The sequence below is a fragment of the Heliangelus exortis genome, chromosome 2 (genome assembly GCF_036169615.1).
Source record: "Heliangelus exortis chromosome 2, bHelExo1.hap1, whole genome shotgun sequence".
Taxonomy (NCBI): Eukaryota; Metazoa; Chordata; class Aves; order Apodiformes; family Trochilidae; genus Heliangelus; species Heliangelus exortis.
In genome coordinates this window covers 55537269-55553759 of record NC_092423.1, presented here as the reverse complement: position 1 = coordinate 55553759, position 16491 = coordinate 55537269, and the positions used below count along the sequence as shown (strand labels likewise).

The 16491-nt window shown below is 37.6% G+C and overlaps 1 protein-coding gene across 1 annotated transcript in view; it reads right to left on the bottom strand.

Moving 5' to 3' along the window:
• CNTNAP2 (contactin associated protein 2) overlaps positions 1-16491 on the bottom strand; it is an 830415-nt gene that overhangs the window by 244936 nt on the left and 568988 nt on the right. The window contains exon 12 of the mRNA XM_071736230.1: positions 4200-4319. Within this exon, the coding sequence (XP_071592331.1) occupies positions 4200-4319 (120 nt within the window). The remainder of the gene's footprint in view (positions 1-4199; positions 4320-16491) is intronic.

Genomic DNA, 16491 nt, shown 5'->3' with positions numbered 1-16491 from the left:
CACTGCTAAAAATCAAAACCTCGTTTTATATATCACATTTGAAACACTGAAGACATTTTTTCTTCCTTTATTTAAGTAAAACTTTTAAAATACTTGTATTGGCAGCATTCTTAAACAACACTACACTGGGTAAAGTCTCTTTACATTTATTGTTATGCAACAACATACCATTGCCCAGTAAAAAAAATTGTTTATTGCACCTAAATGTGCAGCAATTTATTCTATTTGAGTTAACAACTAAAAAATACTAAATACTAATTCGTTCCCCCCTCAAAAAGGACCTATGCAGGAAAAGAGGCCTTACTTCTCCTTATCGAATCACATGGCTCAAAAATTTGTTTCATGTGCATTTATATGTATGTCTATGAATAAAGTTTTAGTACCTTGAAAGTTCAGTAAATCTGTTTTCAGAAAAAATGCCTCATCTGAAAATTAAAGATATGTGCATAGAATTAAACATTTACCACTCCTGGGGCAGTTTTTATCAGTATGTGGTGATGAATGGCACATTTATATTTGTGCCATATATTTCTACAAATGTCATAGTAAAAAGCAGTGCAGTCACTCACAATTCACCAAAAGAGGACAAAAAAGTCACAGGATGATGTGACAGTTATGGTTGCTTAACATCTACTTGCAGTCATTGCAGTGATTATTATGTGCCACTTATTTTTAAAAAGTGAAGAGAAGGGAGGAAGGTGGAAATCAGGTAGAGAAGTCACCCTGTATTTTTGGCCTTAATGAGGCAGGCTATGAATACACATAATGGTTTCTCTAAGTGTCTTGAAGACTTGCAGCTTTAGGCAAAAGAACCGCACTAGAAAGGGTATAGGGTAAGTGATGTGAACACTTTAAAAATACAAAAATATGTCTCTTGAATCAATCTTTTTTTTTTCTTTCTTTCTCCCTGCTATGTTGCAACATTTTGTCAATTAACATATGTTTACCTCACCATATGCCTGACATACACCTAAAAGATAAGAATGCTTATCAGGTCGTCTCCTGGTGCATGATGGAGACAATGAAGGTAGCAGGACACCCAAAAAGACTAAAAGATAAGGATGACTCATCTGCAGGAAGTCGGGAAATCTGTATGTATCAGGGACTTATGCAAAAAAGGGACTCCTTTTCTTTTCCTGTATAAAAATCGCCCCAGAAGAACCGAAAAGCCAGCAGCTCAGAGCATCCAGTAGCTCGGAGGAGCCAGCAGCTCAGAAGGACACGTGGAAGCCAGTTCCTGTGACTACAAACTCCAGCCAGCTCGACGCAAAAAGGCAGGAAGCAGCTCTGAAGGCCCAAGCGGAAAGCGGCGAGGCGGCTTTCTTCTAGACCCCCCCCCCCTCTCGGCACTTCGGCTTCAGCTACGGGACAGAGAAACGGCAGGAGCGACAGACCCTACGCACCCGACCACAGCCAGAGGCCAAGGCCGGCGGACGGTGATAACATCTTAATTACCCTCCTTCTTTTCTCTTCTTAACGACTCTTCTCTCTAAAGTAACTAATTGTATAAATCCTAAATAAATCCTTTTAACTTGTTTAAATCTTAAAGCCTGGTTATTTTTGTAAACTCACGCGTCGTCTATGAGTAGTGGCTGAAATTTCCTCGCAAACAAAATATAAATAATAACTCGGATCGTAACAGGTAAGTATCACTTAAATGGAGCCATTATGCTTCCAACTATTTTGATCCTGAAATGAGATAAAAGCCACATCACAGAGGCATGATGACTTCAGGACCAACAGAAATAATTAACTGACATATATTCTGGTAAAATAGATTATAAAACCTCTTAGTTCTACTTTGCATCAGTAGTCTAAATGATGAAGCAGAAGCAGCAGCAAAAAGCCTATTATTCCCCTGTCTTGGCAGAAAGCCTCAGAGAAATACAGAGGCACTGGTCTGCCTCTCCCACTGATGTCCCACGTAGGCATTAGGATAAATAACTAAGCAAGTATGGCTCCTATGCATTGTTTCTCTATTTATGCCTCATTATCTCCTCTGAAGACTCGTGGAGAACAAATGCACAAGATCTAGGTAAACTTACTGATCTGATACCTTTTCACACTCCTCAATGGGCCAAGAGAATAAAAAAATAGAGAAAAAATAGGGAGTTGTAGTAGACGAATCTCTTTTAGGGCACAACGCTCCAAGGTCCAACCAGGTGTTCCAGCAGAAACTCACGAATAGTGCTCTGAGTCTATTGCCCTCAGGGCTGACTGGCCTGGATCAGTGCTATTGCTCTGAAAGTGGCCTCTCTCTGGCTTCCTCAGATGTGAGCTTTATTGGCCCCCTAATCCTGCTCATGCCCAGCAGGGGCCCACCCTAATCAGGCACAGGTGGGCTTAACACAAGGTCATGCCCACTACCTGGCAATTAGTGGCACCTGGTTGCCTCATTTCACTACAGGGAGTACTATTAACTTCCTGCCTGTGTCTTTCTCAATGGGACTGAAACAAAAACTTCTAGGAGAAATTGAATAAAGCCTGGACATTCAGAAATAAAAAATAGCACACAGATAATGTAATACTCTAAAAGGTTGTATCTTGCAACAAATATCTTAAAAAAGCAATTCTTCCCATTACTGTTCTAATGGCAATTAAAGAGAAAATAAGAAAGGCCTTAAACGAGATACTGAGGTAGGAACCCTCCATCTTTAGGAAAAGCAGCTTGAAGATAGCAACGAGGCAAGGCCTGCTGCCAAAAAAATAAAGATGAGGCAAGGATCATTGCCAGGAAAGATGGTAAGGAATCTGGAGGACGCCTTTGTTGAACAAAGGGATTACGTATTCTATCAACTTTTGGCCTTAACCAGGATGTGCTGTCTTACCTGGCCTCATACTTTTTTCTCTAGTTTTTTCCTCACTTTGTTCATAAGAATTACTCACTTGTAAGTGAGTAACACTGTAGTACTGGATAGGTGTACTTCTTTTGCACTTGACACCACTATGGTGGTATATTGTTAATTTACAAAGTTACCCTTGAAGAGTACTCAAAAGCTAGCAAAGAACACAATATAATAGATCAGCAATTCTTGGCATTATTGTCTGCAGTGCCTGCCTGATTAGCTACCAATACAGTTCAAGATTTTAAAATCCCTAAATGGGTCAGGATCCACTTATGTGAAAGATTGCCTTTACACTTGTATCTCAGAACAGATCAGCTGGCTTGCCTCTCCATTACAAGAAGGACTCACAGAGCTTGTATGGCAAAATGAAGCATTCTCCAACAGTTGGTATTCTCCAACAGTTTGTCTATCTGTAAGCACTTGACCTGAGGTCTACTGTGTGTGCCATGCAACCTCCAGTCTCTACCACCAAAGCTGGGTGATGCCCACCCCACAAATCCAGGTGAGTACAGGTTTCTGCCCCCAGGAAGAGCTACATGAGCTTCAGTGGCTATGATCTCCAGAGGGGCAGAATTACTGACAGTTTCGGCTTTTGACAGTGCTTTCATGTATGCTGGTGATACTGAAGTCTGAGGACTCAAGATGTATGCCCCCTTTCCAGTACAAACAGACTGAAATTCAAACTTATTATGCAGATATCTGAGTTGGAGGACATGTCCTCCAAAAGGACAAAAATTGTGCCTTTTTCCTTTTCCTTTATTCTATTTTTCTGCTTCAGTATGTCAAAGCAGATGACTAAGACAAGATATCTTCCATGAAAATTCCCAGTTGGGAAATTACCCATTCAAAAAAATGTTGAAAGCAGGAAATAAACCCCACCACAAACCAAAACAAAACTGTGGTCTAAGTTACACTAGGTATGTCCTAACACCAGTTAAACAGACAAAATAGTCAAACAAGACAGCTCAGATGTTTTATTTCTTTCATAAATAATTTCTATCCCCTGACTGTGGTTGTAAGTGTGTGAAAGCCAGCAATACATGAACAGAAATAAAAGTCTGACATTTCTAAAGAGCTGTCTTCTGCAGCTGCCATGAACTATACACATTACTTTTATGATGCAGTACTGAGAATAAAAATACCTGTTAAGGCAAATTAACTGCTGCAAGTGGGTTAGCTACTGTCATGCTCAGACTATACTGAATAGAAACCACACATTTGATGACTCTTTTCATGGAAAGCTCTTAGCACTTATTTGTCTTTTGCCAAGAAACACGAATTATAAACAGATTCACCCAACTACATTAAAAAAAAAAAAAAAAAAAATTTATTTAGCAAATACAATTTAGTTACCTGTCATGTTGCAGTAAACTTTCAAAGGTCCCAGTGCCCCACTGCCATCTGGATCTATCCAGTAGTAATTTGAACTTTTGCCCAAGTGTTTGTATGCTTCACAAGAGATTTCATAAATAGCTGGAATAAAGAAAACCACAGCAATAAGTGTCTCCATATCCTTGAGGAAAAATTCATTAGTGTATTGACTTTATTTATATACCAAGAATTATAGTGTTGACATTAAAGTAACATTATTGACATTCACAGAAAACAAAGCATTTTTTTAAAAGATACAGAAGTGATTAAAAGCTGCAGACATGCAATTTCTTTCTTTAGCACGTGAGAGATAGCCTCAATAGGAAGAGAATTCTAACAATGTGGAGATGGGGAGGAAGGAACAAATAAACATTTTCAAGAGCATTTTCCATTGACCCAATGCACCACTCCCTTTAAGATTCTTTCCAGAGATAAACTAAAATGTTTACAGATTTTCTCTCTTTAGAATTTTTCAACTTCAGTACAACTCAGAATAACATCCAGTTTTAAAATTTCAAAATTTCTCACTGCATGTAATGCCTGCCTCTACAAAGCTCCGCAGTTACTCTACTGCATATCTACACTACTAATACTCTGTCATAGCAAGGTCTAAAATTTCACAATATTTACTGCAAGAAGTTTAATTGATTTAGCAGGAGATTTCATTTCCATTTTTCCTTGACCTCTCTATACTGCTTGATATTTCAAGTTGTAAAATTGCTTGTCAAATAGTTATAATGAATAGCTCAGACACAGTAAGCATTGTGGATAGAAGCTTTTTAGTAACTTTCGTATTTTCTCTGGAATGTATGACTATTACAAATGTGTAACTATTACAAAGTTATGTGCATAACGTGAATAAATTATATCACTTTATGCATAGAAAAGGTAAAACTGGTAATTTATATAGATTGGTACATATACATAAAATTGGAAATATATATAAAAAAATTCCTATGCCAATTTTAAAAAGGAATGTTATGTTTTGTTTTCCAGTGACCAGATGGTACAGCTTTTTTTTTGTTCGGAATCAATAAATCAGCTGCTAAAAACCCCAAATTTTTGTTAAACTAGACTTTATATCCACTCTAAAATCATAGAATCATAGAATCATAGAATTGGCTGGGTTGGAAGGGACCTCAGAGATCATCAAGTCCAACCCTTGACGCACTGCTGCAGTTGCTAGACCATGGCACTAAGTGCCACATCCAGTCTCTTTTTAAATATCTCCAGGGACGGAGATTAAATTAGATGTTAAATTAGATGAATGATAATTCTTGAATGGTAATGAATGGTAATTCTTGCAAGTGATCTCCTTGAGAAGACTGGGTTTATTTCAAATTTCCATAAGGAAGAGATGTTTTGCTGTGCTCTGATGCTGAGTGACTGATCACACACACATTTAAAGACCTCTAACTAAGTATTAAGACAAAGGAAGGAAATTGAAGCTAAAAGAAAACACTCCATTTCTGATGTGGCATAAATACAAAGCTGGAATGTTACCTATGTATAATGAGAATCCTCTTGCTGATGCTACAAGAGAAAGAATGTCTTCCAAAGTTTTATGTTTTACAGAGTTTAAAGTCAGTTTTATAAAATAAGTAGACACATTAAATTGTGAAATATTCCAAGCCACTTCCCCTTTCTGTGACAAGTCAACAAAATGCAAGATTTGGATATAAAGTCTATATATTTGGATATATAGTGTTCATATGCTAATGAGAAGAAAAGGTTGCGTATATCTACATACAGAGAAGAATGCACAGAGAGAGAGAGTGAGGGCTTTTAAGTGCTGATTTCTTCTGGGAGATAGGAAAAAAAAATTGGAAGGACTGAAGACAGAAAGGCATTAGATTTCTGCTTTTTAAGCCAGTAGAAATAGAATTCCAAAAATGTGTATTTCCTTTCTTGGTAAATGGTCCAAACAGAATATATGTGTGTATAGATATATATGTATTCATCAGTGAATTCTGAATAGTAGTAAACCTAAAAAATCTTTCAAACTAAAAGTAAAACCCAGACCCTAATGTCCAGACAGATCACTTATAGCGTAATACATATACTAGTTTTGTTGTTGTTTTGGGTTTTTTGGTTAATGTTTTTTTTGTTAATTATATTCTTTCTGAGATGAGGGGAAAAAAAATCAGCATACAAACAGCTTCCTAACTCTTAACAAGCTTTCACATTGCATCAAACCTGTCCACAAGCCTTAAGAGATGAAAACTGTATCAGAACCATGATCCAAGGTCTTAAGAGTCCAGTGAAAAAGTATGTATGGAGAGAATCAAAAACAGAAATAAAAGATCACCAAAACAAAACTATGGTCCTTCTAAAATTTAAGATTAATCTGAATAATACAGATCAAACTGATATCACCAAATCCACTTCATGCTGTAATTTAAAAGGGCTTAGTGGTGAGTAACATGAACTAAAAGGAAGTTAAAAAAAAAGCCAAATCTTAAATTAAAAAAAAAAAATAAATTTAACTTTTGGTGTGACACATCAAGCTTCTTTAATCCCATCTGAAAATCCAGTTATTTTAATCAGCTGGCAAAAGCAACTGTGAACAGATTTTAAGGTTCACCGTTGATTAAGCTAACATGGGGCATGGCTTGAGGGGAAAGTGCCTCTTCTGAGAAAACGTTGAATAGGGAAACATACTAAGGGAGAAAAACTTAGAGCGAAACAACAACTAACAAAAACCCTTGTAGTCACACAGACCTTAATATCACTTTCACTGCTATATTTTTTCATAGGTTCTTTCCTTCTCCAAGAACTGCTTACCTGAACCCCAATCAGCAGGTTTTGATGGATGGAGGAAGGCAACGCTCATTTCCAAGTTTTTATACATCTGAGGAAAATGGTTCAGAAAACCAATTTATATAATACTTTTTTCCAGCTCTACACCGTTAGCCAAAAGTTGTAAAGACTCAACTCCTCACATTTTAATGGCTCTTCACTGATTCAGGGAAGCAGGTGTTCTTGCTCCTGTTTTACTTTCTGACTGGCATAAAGATCAAGAGTTATCCCACACAACTGGCATGCCTGCTGGCTGTCTCTAGAATGAAGAACTGAATGACAAAAAGGACTTAGCAACTCTGTCACCCTGCATGATGTTTCCAAAGAGTTTCCTCTATGACCTCAGTGACCTCAGCTTGTGCTATGTAAAAAGGCAGTTTTGATTTTAACACTGACAAAAAGGCAACTTTTATAAGTACAAAGCTCATTATAAATAAAGATTTATCTCCCCAAAAAGATTGATCTCATCTGTATATAATTTCTGACATACTTCTGCTGATAATTTCATTATGAAATTCCTCAACAGGAATTTCAGCACAAGCATTTATCTCACTCTCTCTATGCTGTGAATCTGCTCTGCTGAAATATAAAGTCATCATTTCTCTTCTTACCCACCAGGAATTTGCAGCCTCCTTGTAGCCTCCTTGTACCTCCTCCTTGCAGCCATCTTTTGTCTCTTTGCAGATATGACTCTTACAATCAAATGGTCAAGTTCGTTCATCTTGGCCAGAGGCTGTGTTTTCTAGGTTCTAAACTATGCTTCTTGCTCTGCTCTGGACTCTCCAACTTTAAGTTCAGCATGTGCACATCCCACAAGTTATGTGTTTGTTAATTCAACCCCAAACAGTGCTTTCCTTATTCACAAAAACATATACAATGAACTACAAGATAAATAGGCCAGCAATAAAGCTCATTTCTTCAGAATGAAAAAAAAAAAGACCTCCCATAAACAAACCAGAAGTTTTTATCAATCTCTCCTTCTACAGCTGGTTAACCCCTCCTAAGCACAGTCCTTCCCAATGCTCACTTGCTCTGCATCTCAAAATCCTTAATTTGAAAAAAAAAACCCAAAACATTCTTCAATTTTCTATTTATATAAAAATATTATATACACATACGTATTCCACATAAACAAAAATAATATACAAAAGCACGTATAAACACAATTTAAAAAATTAATCGGGAAGGTTAACCAACAGGAGTTTTACTGTATCTGGACTTGTGTACATTTGTGCCCACTACTGCATTAGCTGTCATGCCACCGAAACTTTCCATCAGCAAAGGTCCTTCATGACTGAGCACGTCTTCTTCCTGCTGCCATTGATCTAAGCTTCAGCCTTCTCAAAGCTCTGAACTTACAGACCGCCAAATTCCCAGCTTCTATATCTGCCTCAAACTCTCATTCTGCCTCCTACTGTGAGCTAATGAACTTATAAATGAACTCATTATTAGAGCAAAATTCAAATATGCCCTATGGAAACAGTATGAAAATTGAAAAGCAGAGAAAAGTAAAAGCAATAAGATATGTGGAATTTTGCCAGATTAGTATCAAGTTGAATCTAAGCTCATTTAAGTCAGTCATAAACAAGGCAATTACCATTATGGTAACATAGGGAAGAAAGCAGTGGAGTCACCAGCAGAATAGGAAAGAGATCATGAGTTTATTTGCCACTGGGATAATAAAGTAAATTATCACCATAGGGATGAAAACTATAATCTGAGTTACCACACTGCAGTGCAACCTAGGAATTTTTTATGAATGTAGAATAAAACCATCTAATTTATGGCAGAAATGTAGGTGCTTCTGTTTCTCTCTTAAATTTGTTCTGCTGGGGGAAGAGAGGCAGAGAGAAAATAATTTAAATCCAAAACGCTTTTAAAAAATTGATTTTTAAACAAATTTAGTAGTGATTTAAAATCAGAAACTGCAGATTACATAAGTAACATCCTTGTAACAGTGTCAGCCTACAGACATCACAAGAAAAAATATAATTAGACATTAATTTTTAACAAGGTGCTTTTGAAAATTGTCATGCGAGGATACACAGACACTTTTCTTTTTTTAAAATAAAACAGCCCTGCATTCTAGCAATGTTCTTTGTGGCTGAAATAAACAACATTCAACATAAAATATTTGAAAAGCAGAACTGCAAGTCATACCAAGCATCTCCATGTAAGGCACATTTCATTTTAAATCTGAATTGTTTGGTGTAGCTGTAACACATTAGTGGGCACAGCATCTGAGGGGGAAGAGTGTCAAAGAAACTGAAATATTCACCACACTTGAGCTGGCTTTATACTGCTCCCAGCCACAGAAAGCTTCCAAGCTGCCTGAAGGTCATATGAATATTCTCCAGCTGGGACACAACTGAAACACTGCTGATATCGTCTTTCCCCCTTCTTCTACCCCTTTCTCCCATGCAAAAGGCTTCAAAATTGGTAGAAAAAAAATAACTGAAAAATTCATACCACTAATGAAAAAGTATGTTTTCTGCTTCCACTTTCACTTACTTTGTATTTCCAGAGCAATGAAAAAAAAAGGAAATAAGGTACAAAGCCGAGTTTACACTTTCCCATCTGTGTGATGCAAATGCTTGTAATCTAAAATATACCAAGATACAAAACTGTACCAAATTATACAAGGGGCAAAGTAGGAAAGACAACTTCAGTAAACTTAGGTCAAAGTGATAGGAATATCTGGAATCTGATTTTAATTCAAAATGTTTATAAGTGGCTACTAATAGCAAAAACACAGATTAAACACAAGGATTTTTCACCACAAAGTTCTTGCCAGTTCATTTGAGCCTTGGATGTGACCACATTTGATCAGTCTTAAGACCTGAACCTGCCCATCAATGTTAAATAATGCTCAGCTGCACGAAGAGATATTTTCATTACACATCTTTAAGAGATTATAGAGCCATTCATTCCTTGTTTATTCATGAATATTACTAATCTCAGAATGCATTACTCCCACGCATTACATGAATGTAATTACATTTTATTTCAACAGGCCTTATCAGTTGTAATTACTACAATTTTCTGCCCCTTTGCACTGTCTTCCCCACACATTTCGTCTCTGAAACTATCATAACAAGCACTCCTGCAAAGTGAAATATGGTACCTTGCTTAGCTGTACTAAATACCATTTTATTTGAGTATAACCTTGTCAAGTTATTGAAAACAAACTGGTCAAGATTTCTAAAAACCTTACATTAAAAGCTGTGTTTGAAAAAACAATGCCAAAACAACTAAGATAGGCTTACCTACAATACAACTGTTATACATACAGGCTTACAGACACCTAACCAAATAGTGAGTTTTGCAGAACAGCTGAGCATATATTTCCATCAATGAAAAGAATTGAACATTACAAAACCAAACATTAATATCATCATTTACATTTTCTCAATCAAAATATCCTCTGTCAACGTGACACCAATTTAGGAAAAAACTATTATCTTTGTTATTTCCATTAATCACTAAGCAATTCACAATGCCAACCGGATTCATCTTTTTTAACTGCCATAGAAATATAAGCAGAAACATCTGCTCCATGTTCCTTCTTTCATATTTTCTCTTCAGTACTTTCACTTCGGAATGCCTGTGTCCTGGCAACTTACTGGAAATCATTTTCACATCTTTTTCACATAATGGATGAGCTGTGAAATTAGTAACACGTTAGATGGATATCTTGGAGGTTGTTCTGGTTGGCACACTGTGTCTTTTGTTGGTATCAGTATCACTAGCAGCGCTGTAGAGTATTCATTCAGATTATTAATTGAGGCAATTCAAATATGGGGAAGTGTCAGGCACTGTAAAAAAAAAAGTCCATGTGCACACTCATAGAGGAGCTCAGAGATGCACCTTCAGGGGAAAAAACAAAATAATACTCTGACAGGCTGCTCCCAAGTCCATCACATCAAAGGCCCATTTGCAGAAGCCCAAAGAGGGACCCAAATCAAACACAGTCAAGCAACAAACTTCTTTGGGCCTGTCTCATCACAGCCTCAAATCCAGTGTCTAGATATGGAGCCCATGACCATCTTTCCATAGGGATGAGACACATTATAGGATGAATAAGAAACATAGCTCACGTTCACAAAGGACAGCTCCATTCATTTAGGAGCATAAACAAAAGCTGGAAAATTGAGATGGTTGGGTGATTTGAGGGAAGAAAATGTACAAGAAAAAAAAAAGAAAAAGCAATAGCTCAGTCTGTCTTGTCCTTTTATTAAACTCCTTTCTAATTCTCTTCTGGATGTCTGGATGAGGGATGAGGGAATCTCCATCCTGTGTGCATAGGTGTGTAAAGGGGTGTGGGTGCCAGTAGCTGGTGTCAGACCACAGGCTGGAGGGCCGCTGTGTCCCTGGGGTCAGCCATCAGAGCCCGTGCAAGTGTGTGGGAGTGTGAGGGCTCATGAAAGTCAAGATGAACTGGTCCACAAGCATTAGAAGTGGTCTGAAAGCAAGAAGCAGCAAGTCAGTCTCAAAGGGCCAGCTCTGGGTGTGAGAGCACCTGAGTATCTCTATGTGAAGGGCTGCCTTGATAATTTGAGAGACCTGAGAGCTAGCAAAAAGGCAATGTCCTACGCTGCAAAGCAAGGCTGACCAAAGATATCAACGAGACAAGGCCTGCTGCCAGAAAAATAAAGATGAGGCAAGGCTCATTGTCAGAAAAGATAGCAATGAATTTGGAGGACACCTATTCTGAATAAAGGGATTATGTATTCTATTAACTTCTGGCCTTAGCCAGGATGGTTCATTGTGGGAGAATGCTGTGTCTTGTTAGCAATGTCTACAGCTAGCAAAACCATGATCATTGCTTATTGTATCTTTCTTTTAAAACAATCCACCCTATTGTGATACCATATTTACTGTGCACTATAAAAGAGCACTGACTGATGAATAAAATCAGACATACTTCCACCAAGTATATGTTTTGCTTGGCCTCAAACTTTTTTCTCCTCTCTATTTTTTCCTCACTGTGTTCACAAGATCTCTAGGCATGAGAGCATGGGGGTCAACCATGGGGACCTGGAAAGTCCTGGCCAGCTATGGATGTGTGCATGCAATGGTCTGTGCCAGTAATTGAAGTAGAACTGCTGCCTCAGGGGTTGTATGTACAGGTTAAAGAAATGGGGGAGACTGGGATCCAAGGCCAGCTACTGGGAAGACGGATAGCCTGAGCCCTGCTGTTGGAAGGATCCATTCTATACATACATATGTATAGTCCTTCCAGTGGTCCTCCATCCTGCTCAGCCAGAGTGGAAAGAAGAGTGAGGCCATTGGTGCTCTCCATGGTTATATGTGATTGCACTTTGTGCCTGTGTGGCTGACCAGTGTATTGTTACGTAGTGTAGATGTGTGCTTTGTGTGCATGTGCTTCTTGGGAATAAATCTTCAGCCTTGTTATTGGTAGGATCTGGGATCATAGAGCTGCAGCATGACCACCACCTCTTTCGGGTTGTTCAATATGGAACAATATTTTTCTTCTAACAGAAAGTCAGAACATAGGGACTATCTCCTGTATCCACTTCACCTTTTATTTATTGTTGCATTTAACTTTTTACAGAGTCTGTTCAGCTACACTGATATTCAAAAAATCTCCCTCTCTGTGATCAGTAGCTTACTGCCTGACAAGTAGTTCAAGTGATCAAGACCTGGCTGAAGTTCCCAGCAGAGCTTTCTAAACTGCAGAATGTGTTTGATAACGGTCATCCAAGCTGATGAAAGAAAAGAATAAGATGGGGTGAAGAGAAAAAACCCAAACCATTATTAGAGAAGGAATGATAAGGAGAGGAGACAGTTTGAGGTTGACAGGCAACCACAAAGGAATTCAGAAATGTGAAAATGATGAAAACAGAAAAGAGTTTGAAAAGGAGAGGCATATTTAAGAATTTCAGAATTTCCTGTTTTAAAGAATCTACTAGTTCCTTCCAAGCCTTAAAACATCAATGAAAATATCATATACAACAGAGCAACCACAGCCAAAGCGACATGTAATCCAAACATGTAATCACTTGTTTTCTAAAACCTTTTTCTAAAACAAGTGATTAGGTGATTAAGGCTTATGATATGATAAATGAGTTAATGTAAAAGATACATAGGGATATATGTGCTTAAAAATTTGCAAGATGATATTCAAAATAAGACTGCATAGTTCCAGTAAACTAAAATGAAAAGTGCAAGATTTACAGCTAAGTTCTTAAGTACATGTAAGTAGTAAGATAAGACTTGTACTGAGAAAATGAAAAACTACATCAAAGTTTAAGTACGTCTACTAATAACACTAAACAAAACAATGTTACAGGGCAAACAAAGCAGTAAAAAAAATGAGCTGCCATGTTCTGTTACTCTTCAATTGAATTTCTGTATTTTGTCTTTCCTTATCCTTATTCTCCACTTCCTTCCAGAAGTACAACACTTCCTGTGGCTTCAGCTTGTGACAAAATAATACTATTACACTCTTTCAGAGTTGCCAGCCAGGCCTGAGAGATAATTAACCTTTAATCTCATCAGCAGAGGTACAAGGCAATAATATTTTTCATTGCTTTAAGGCACAAAACATAAGAATATTATCCACCAAATTTCTGTGTCCAGGAAAAAAACAACTAAGCTAGCTCAAAGGGTGACCTCTAGTAAAGTAATGGTAAATTGCAAGGGAGTTGTGCCTAACAAGACTCAGCAGGTTCCTACTCCAAGCAGCCTATTGCAGAAGGAGAGCTCCACTGCTTCACCTTCATTTTGGGATTAAGTCTGAATTGCTCTATTTCATTTTGTATTTTCAAGTATCCATTCCAGAAAAGATGAATGTTTCCTGTTTAAGGAAGCTTGGGAATTCAATCTTTAGACACTTTTGCAGTGACGGCCATCAGTCTGAGACCTGGGATGCAACACGAAACTAATTACAAAGCCTCTTCTCTCTCCAGCAGATTATCTAGGGCAGTCAAAGTCCTCTCTCAAAACTCTTCTCAAATCATGTGCACAGGGAGCACAAAGGTCTTTGGGACTCTGCTCTCTTCTTTGTTATTCTACATGCAGTACAATGCTTCTTCATAAAACCACATTATAAATCTGAACACTATTATGAGGCAGTAACTGGAGGTGGTTATCATTTTTTTAAAGCTTACTTTCCCTCCCAGGAAAAATCGGGGAAGAAAGTTTCATAATTTTATTTAATATTTTGTTTTCAACATACATTTTTTAATTAAAGCATTAGCTTGCCAACATTTAGCATGTTTCCAGTGTCATAAATGAGGGTCTGATTTTACAATTATCATCTGTCATTATTAAAATTTTGAAATGAAAAGAGATTTATTTTTTTTTTCAAGATTTTTTTTTTCCAAAAAGCTTTTCGGCTTGTAATGTTTTTCACAGATCTCAAAGCATCATTATTCTTATTGTACAAAAGAGGAAAAGAAATTAACAGCAAGTTTCTCAGACAGTGTCTGCTTCTAGGACTGATAACACTCGATGTTTATAGTTACTGCTAGAGACTGGTATGCAGAGCCAAGGGCACTGCTCAGCTCTGAGGAACATTTTACCCTCCAGAAGGAATAAAGAGGTCCCACCTGCAGCCCTCCTTTGGGGAGGCATGGACAAGATAGATGCCAGAATTGACCAAACAGAGTATTCCATCCCATACACGTCATACTCAGTATAAATTTGAGGGATCACAAGGGTTTTCCTGCTTCCTGCCCTTCCTGCCTTTCCTGCTTCCCTTTCTTCACCCATTCCTTGTTTCCTTCGGCATCCTGGGAGGATTCCGTCCTTTGTCTGCCTGTGGTCCTGATCCATGCCAGCCCATATCTGTGTGTTCCTGCCTCCAGTTCCCGACTGCTGCTGACTCCAGGAGTCCAGCCTGGACTTTCCCAGGGCTGCCCTGCAGCCTCGGTGGTGACGTGAGAGTTATTGGGGGAAAAGGGGGAAGGAACGTGGTATCAATTTTCCTGTATATTTGTATATATTTGGTAATTTTTCCTATTTATCATTACTGTTTCATTAAAGTTGTACAGTTTAGTTTCCAACTCATAAGTCTCTCTCCCTTATTCTCTCTCCTTTCTTTATCAGGGAGGAGAGAGAGATTAATAGAGAGCATCTGTCACTCGGTTTAATTGCTGGGCCAGTGTTAAACTGTGACAGGGCCCTGTCCAGGATCAGCGCCATCTTGAAGAAACTCATAGGGCAGCTGGTTCCCTGGTGGTGACCCTCTCTCTCTCTCATTCTTTCTTCCCACTTTCTTACTCTTTTTCTCCACTTTTCTCTCTCTCTCTTATTTCTTCTTTTTCTCTCTCCCTCTTTTGCCTGGTTCTATCGTTTTGCTTGTGTCAATTATCAAATAAAATCTGCTTGCACCTGACCCTTCTACGTTTGGACTTTGTTTCACGGATCCAAAACAAAAATAAATTTTATTGTTACCTCAGACCGTAACAGTATAATACTTCTCAATCTTCAGTCCTATCAGATTGATCATACTGCCTTCCACACATAGGAAAATTCATTATGAATGTAGAATTTATCAAATCTTTGTACACTACCTAATGTACATAGGAATGTCACAAACCATAGATAATGTCCGGTTATCTAGGGTCACAGGGTGGCTTCTAAACATGTTATTTTTTTTTTTTTCTAATGGATGTTGATGGGATTTTAATAACAACACCTTGAGACTTTTTTCTGCAGTCAAAGTGGTTTAACAGTGAAGTAAACAGAATTTTTGATGGAAAAATATAAGCTAATTAATTCTGAAGCCTTTACATGCAGAGTTCTTTTCAGGCTAGGATTAATTCTGACTTTGATTTTACAGCATACATGGGTTGTTGTAAGGTTATCTGTTCTTAATTATATGTTCTCTTTTAACCATCCCTCAGGAAACAATATTTGGTTATACATTCTGAATAACAATAGAGTGCAGGTTACAGTTTCCTGCAAAAAACTAATACGTTTCCCAAATACAGGCTGCAATTCAGGCTGCCTAGTGCAGAGCAGTGCTCAGCTCAGCAGACAAGAAATTACTAGCAGTAGAAGTTACTAGAATCTATGGTACTGAAATGACAAACAAAGTAAGTTTTTATAATAAATAAGAATTTACTACATATTTGAAAAAAATTATTTATATCTCCTTCCCCATCCCCAATCTTTTAACAGCTGAGAACAAAATTCCAACAATTAGAAATGTGTTTTCATTATTAGTAGAAGGTGCCTAACCATGTCATACCAGTCATTTCCCTCATTAGTCATACTAAATCATCACCATTATTTAGTCACATTGAAAGTCCCTATAATTTGTTTGCTATCCTGGTATGACAGAATGATAAATATTTTCTAAATATTTTACTATATATTTTATGTAAGAAAGCTAAACTTGAATCTAATATCAGAAATATGTTTAAGAGGTAATGCCACTTCACCAGGAAAACAAAAGTTACACTGAGTAATTTCTAATAACTTCTAAGGAACTCTTTGAATATGC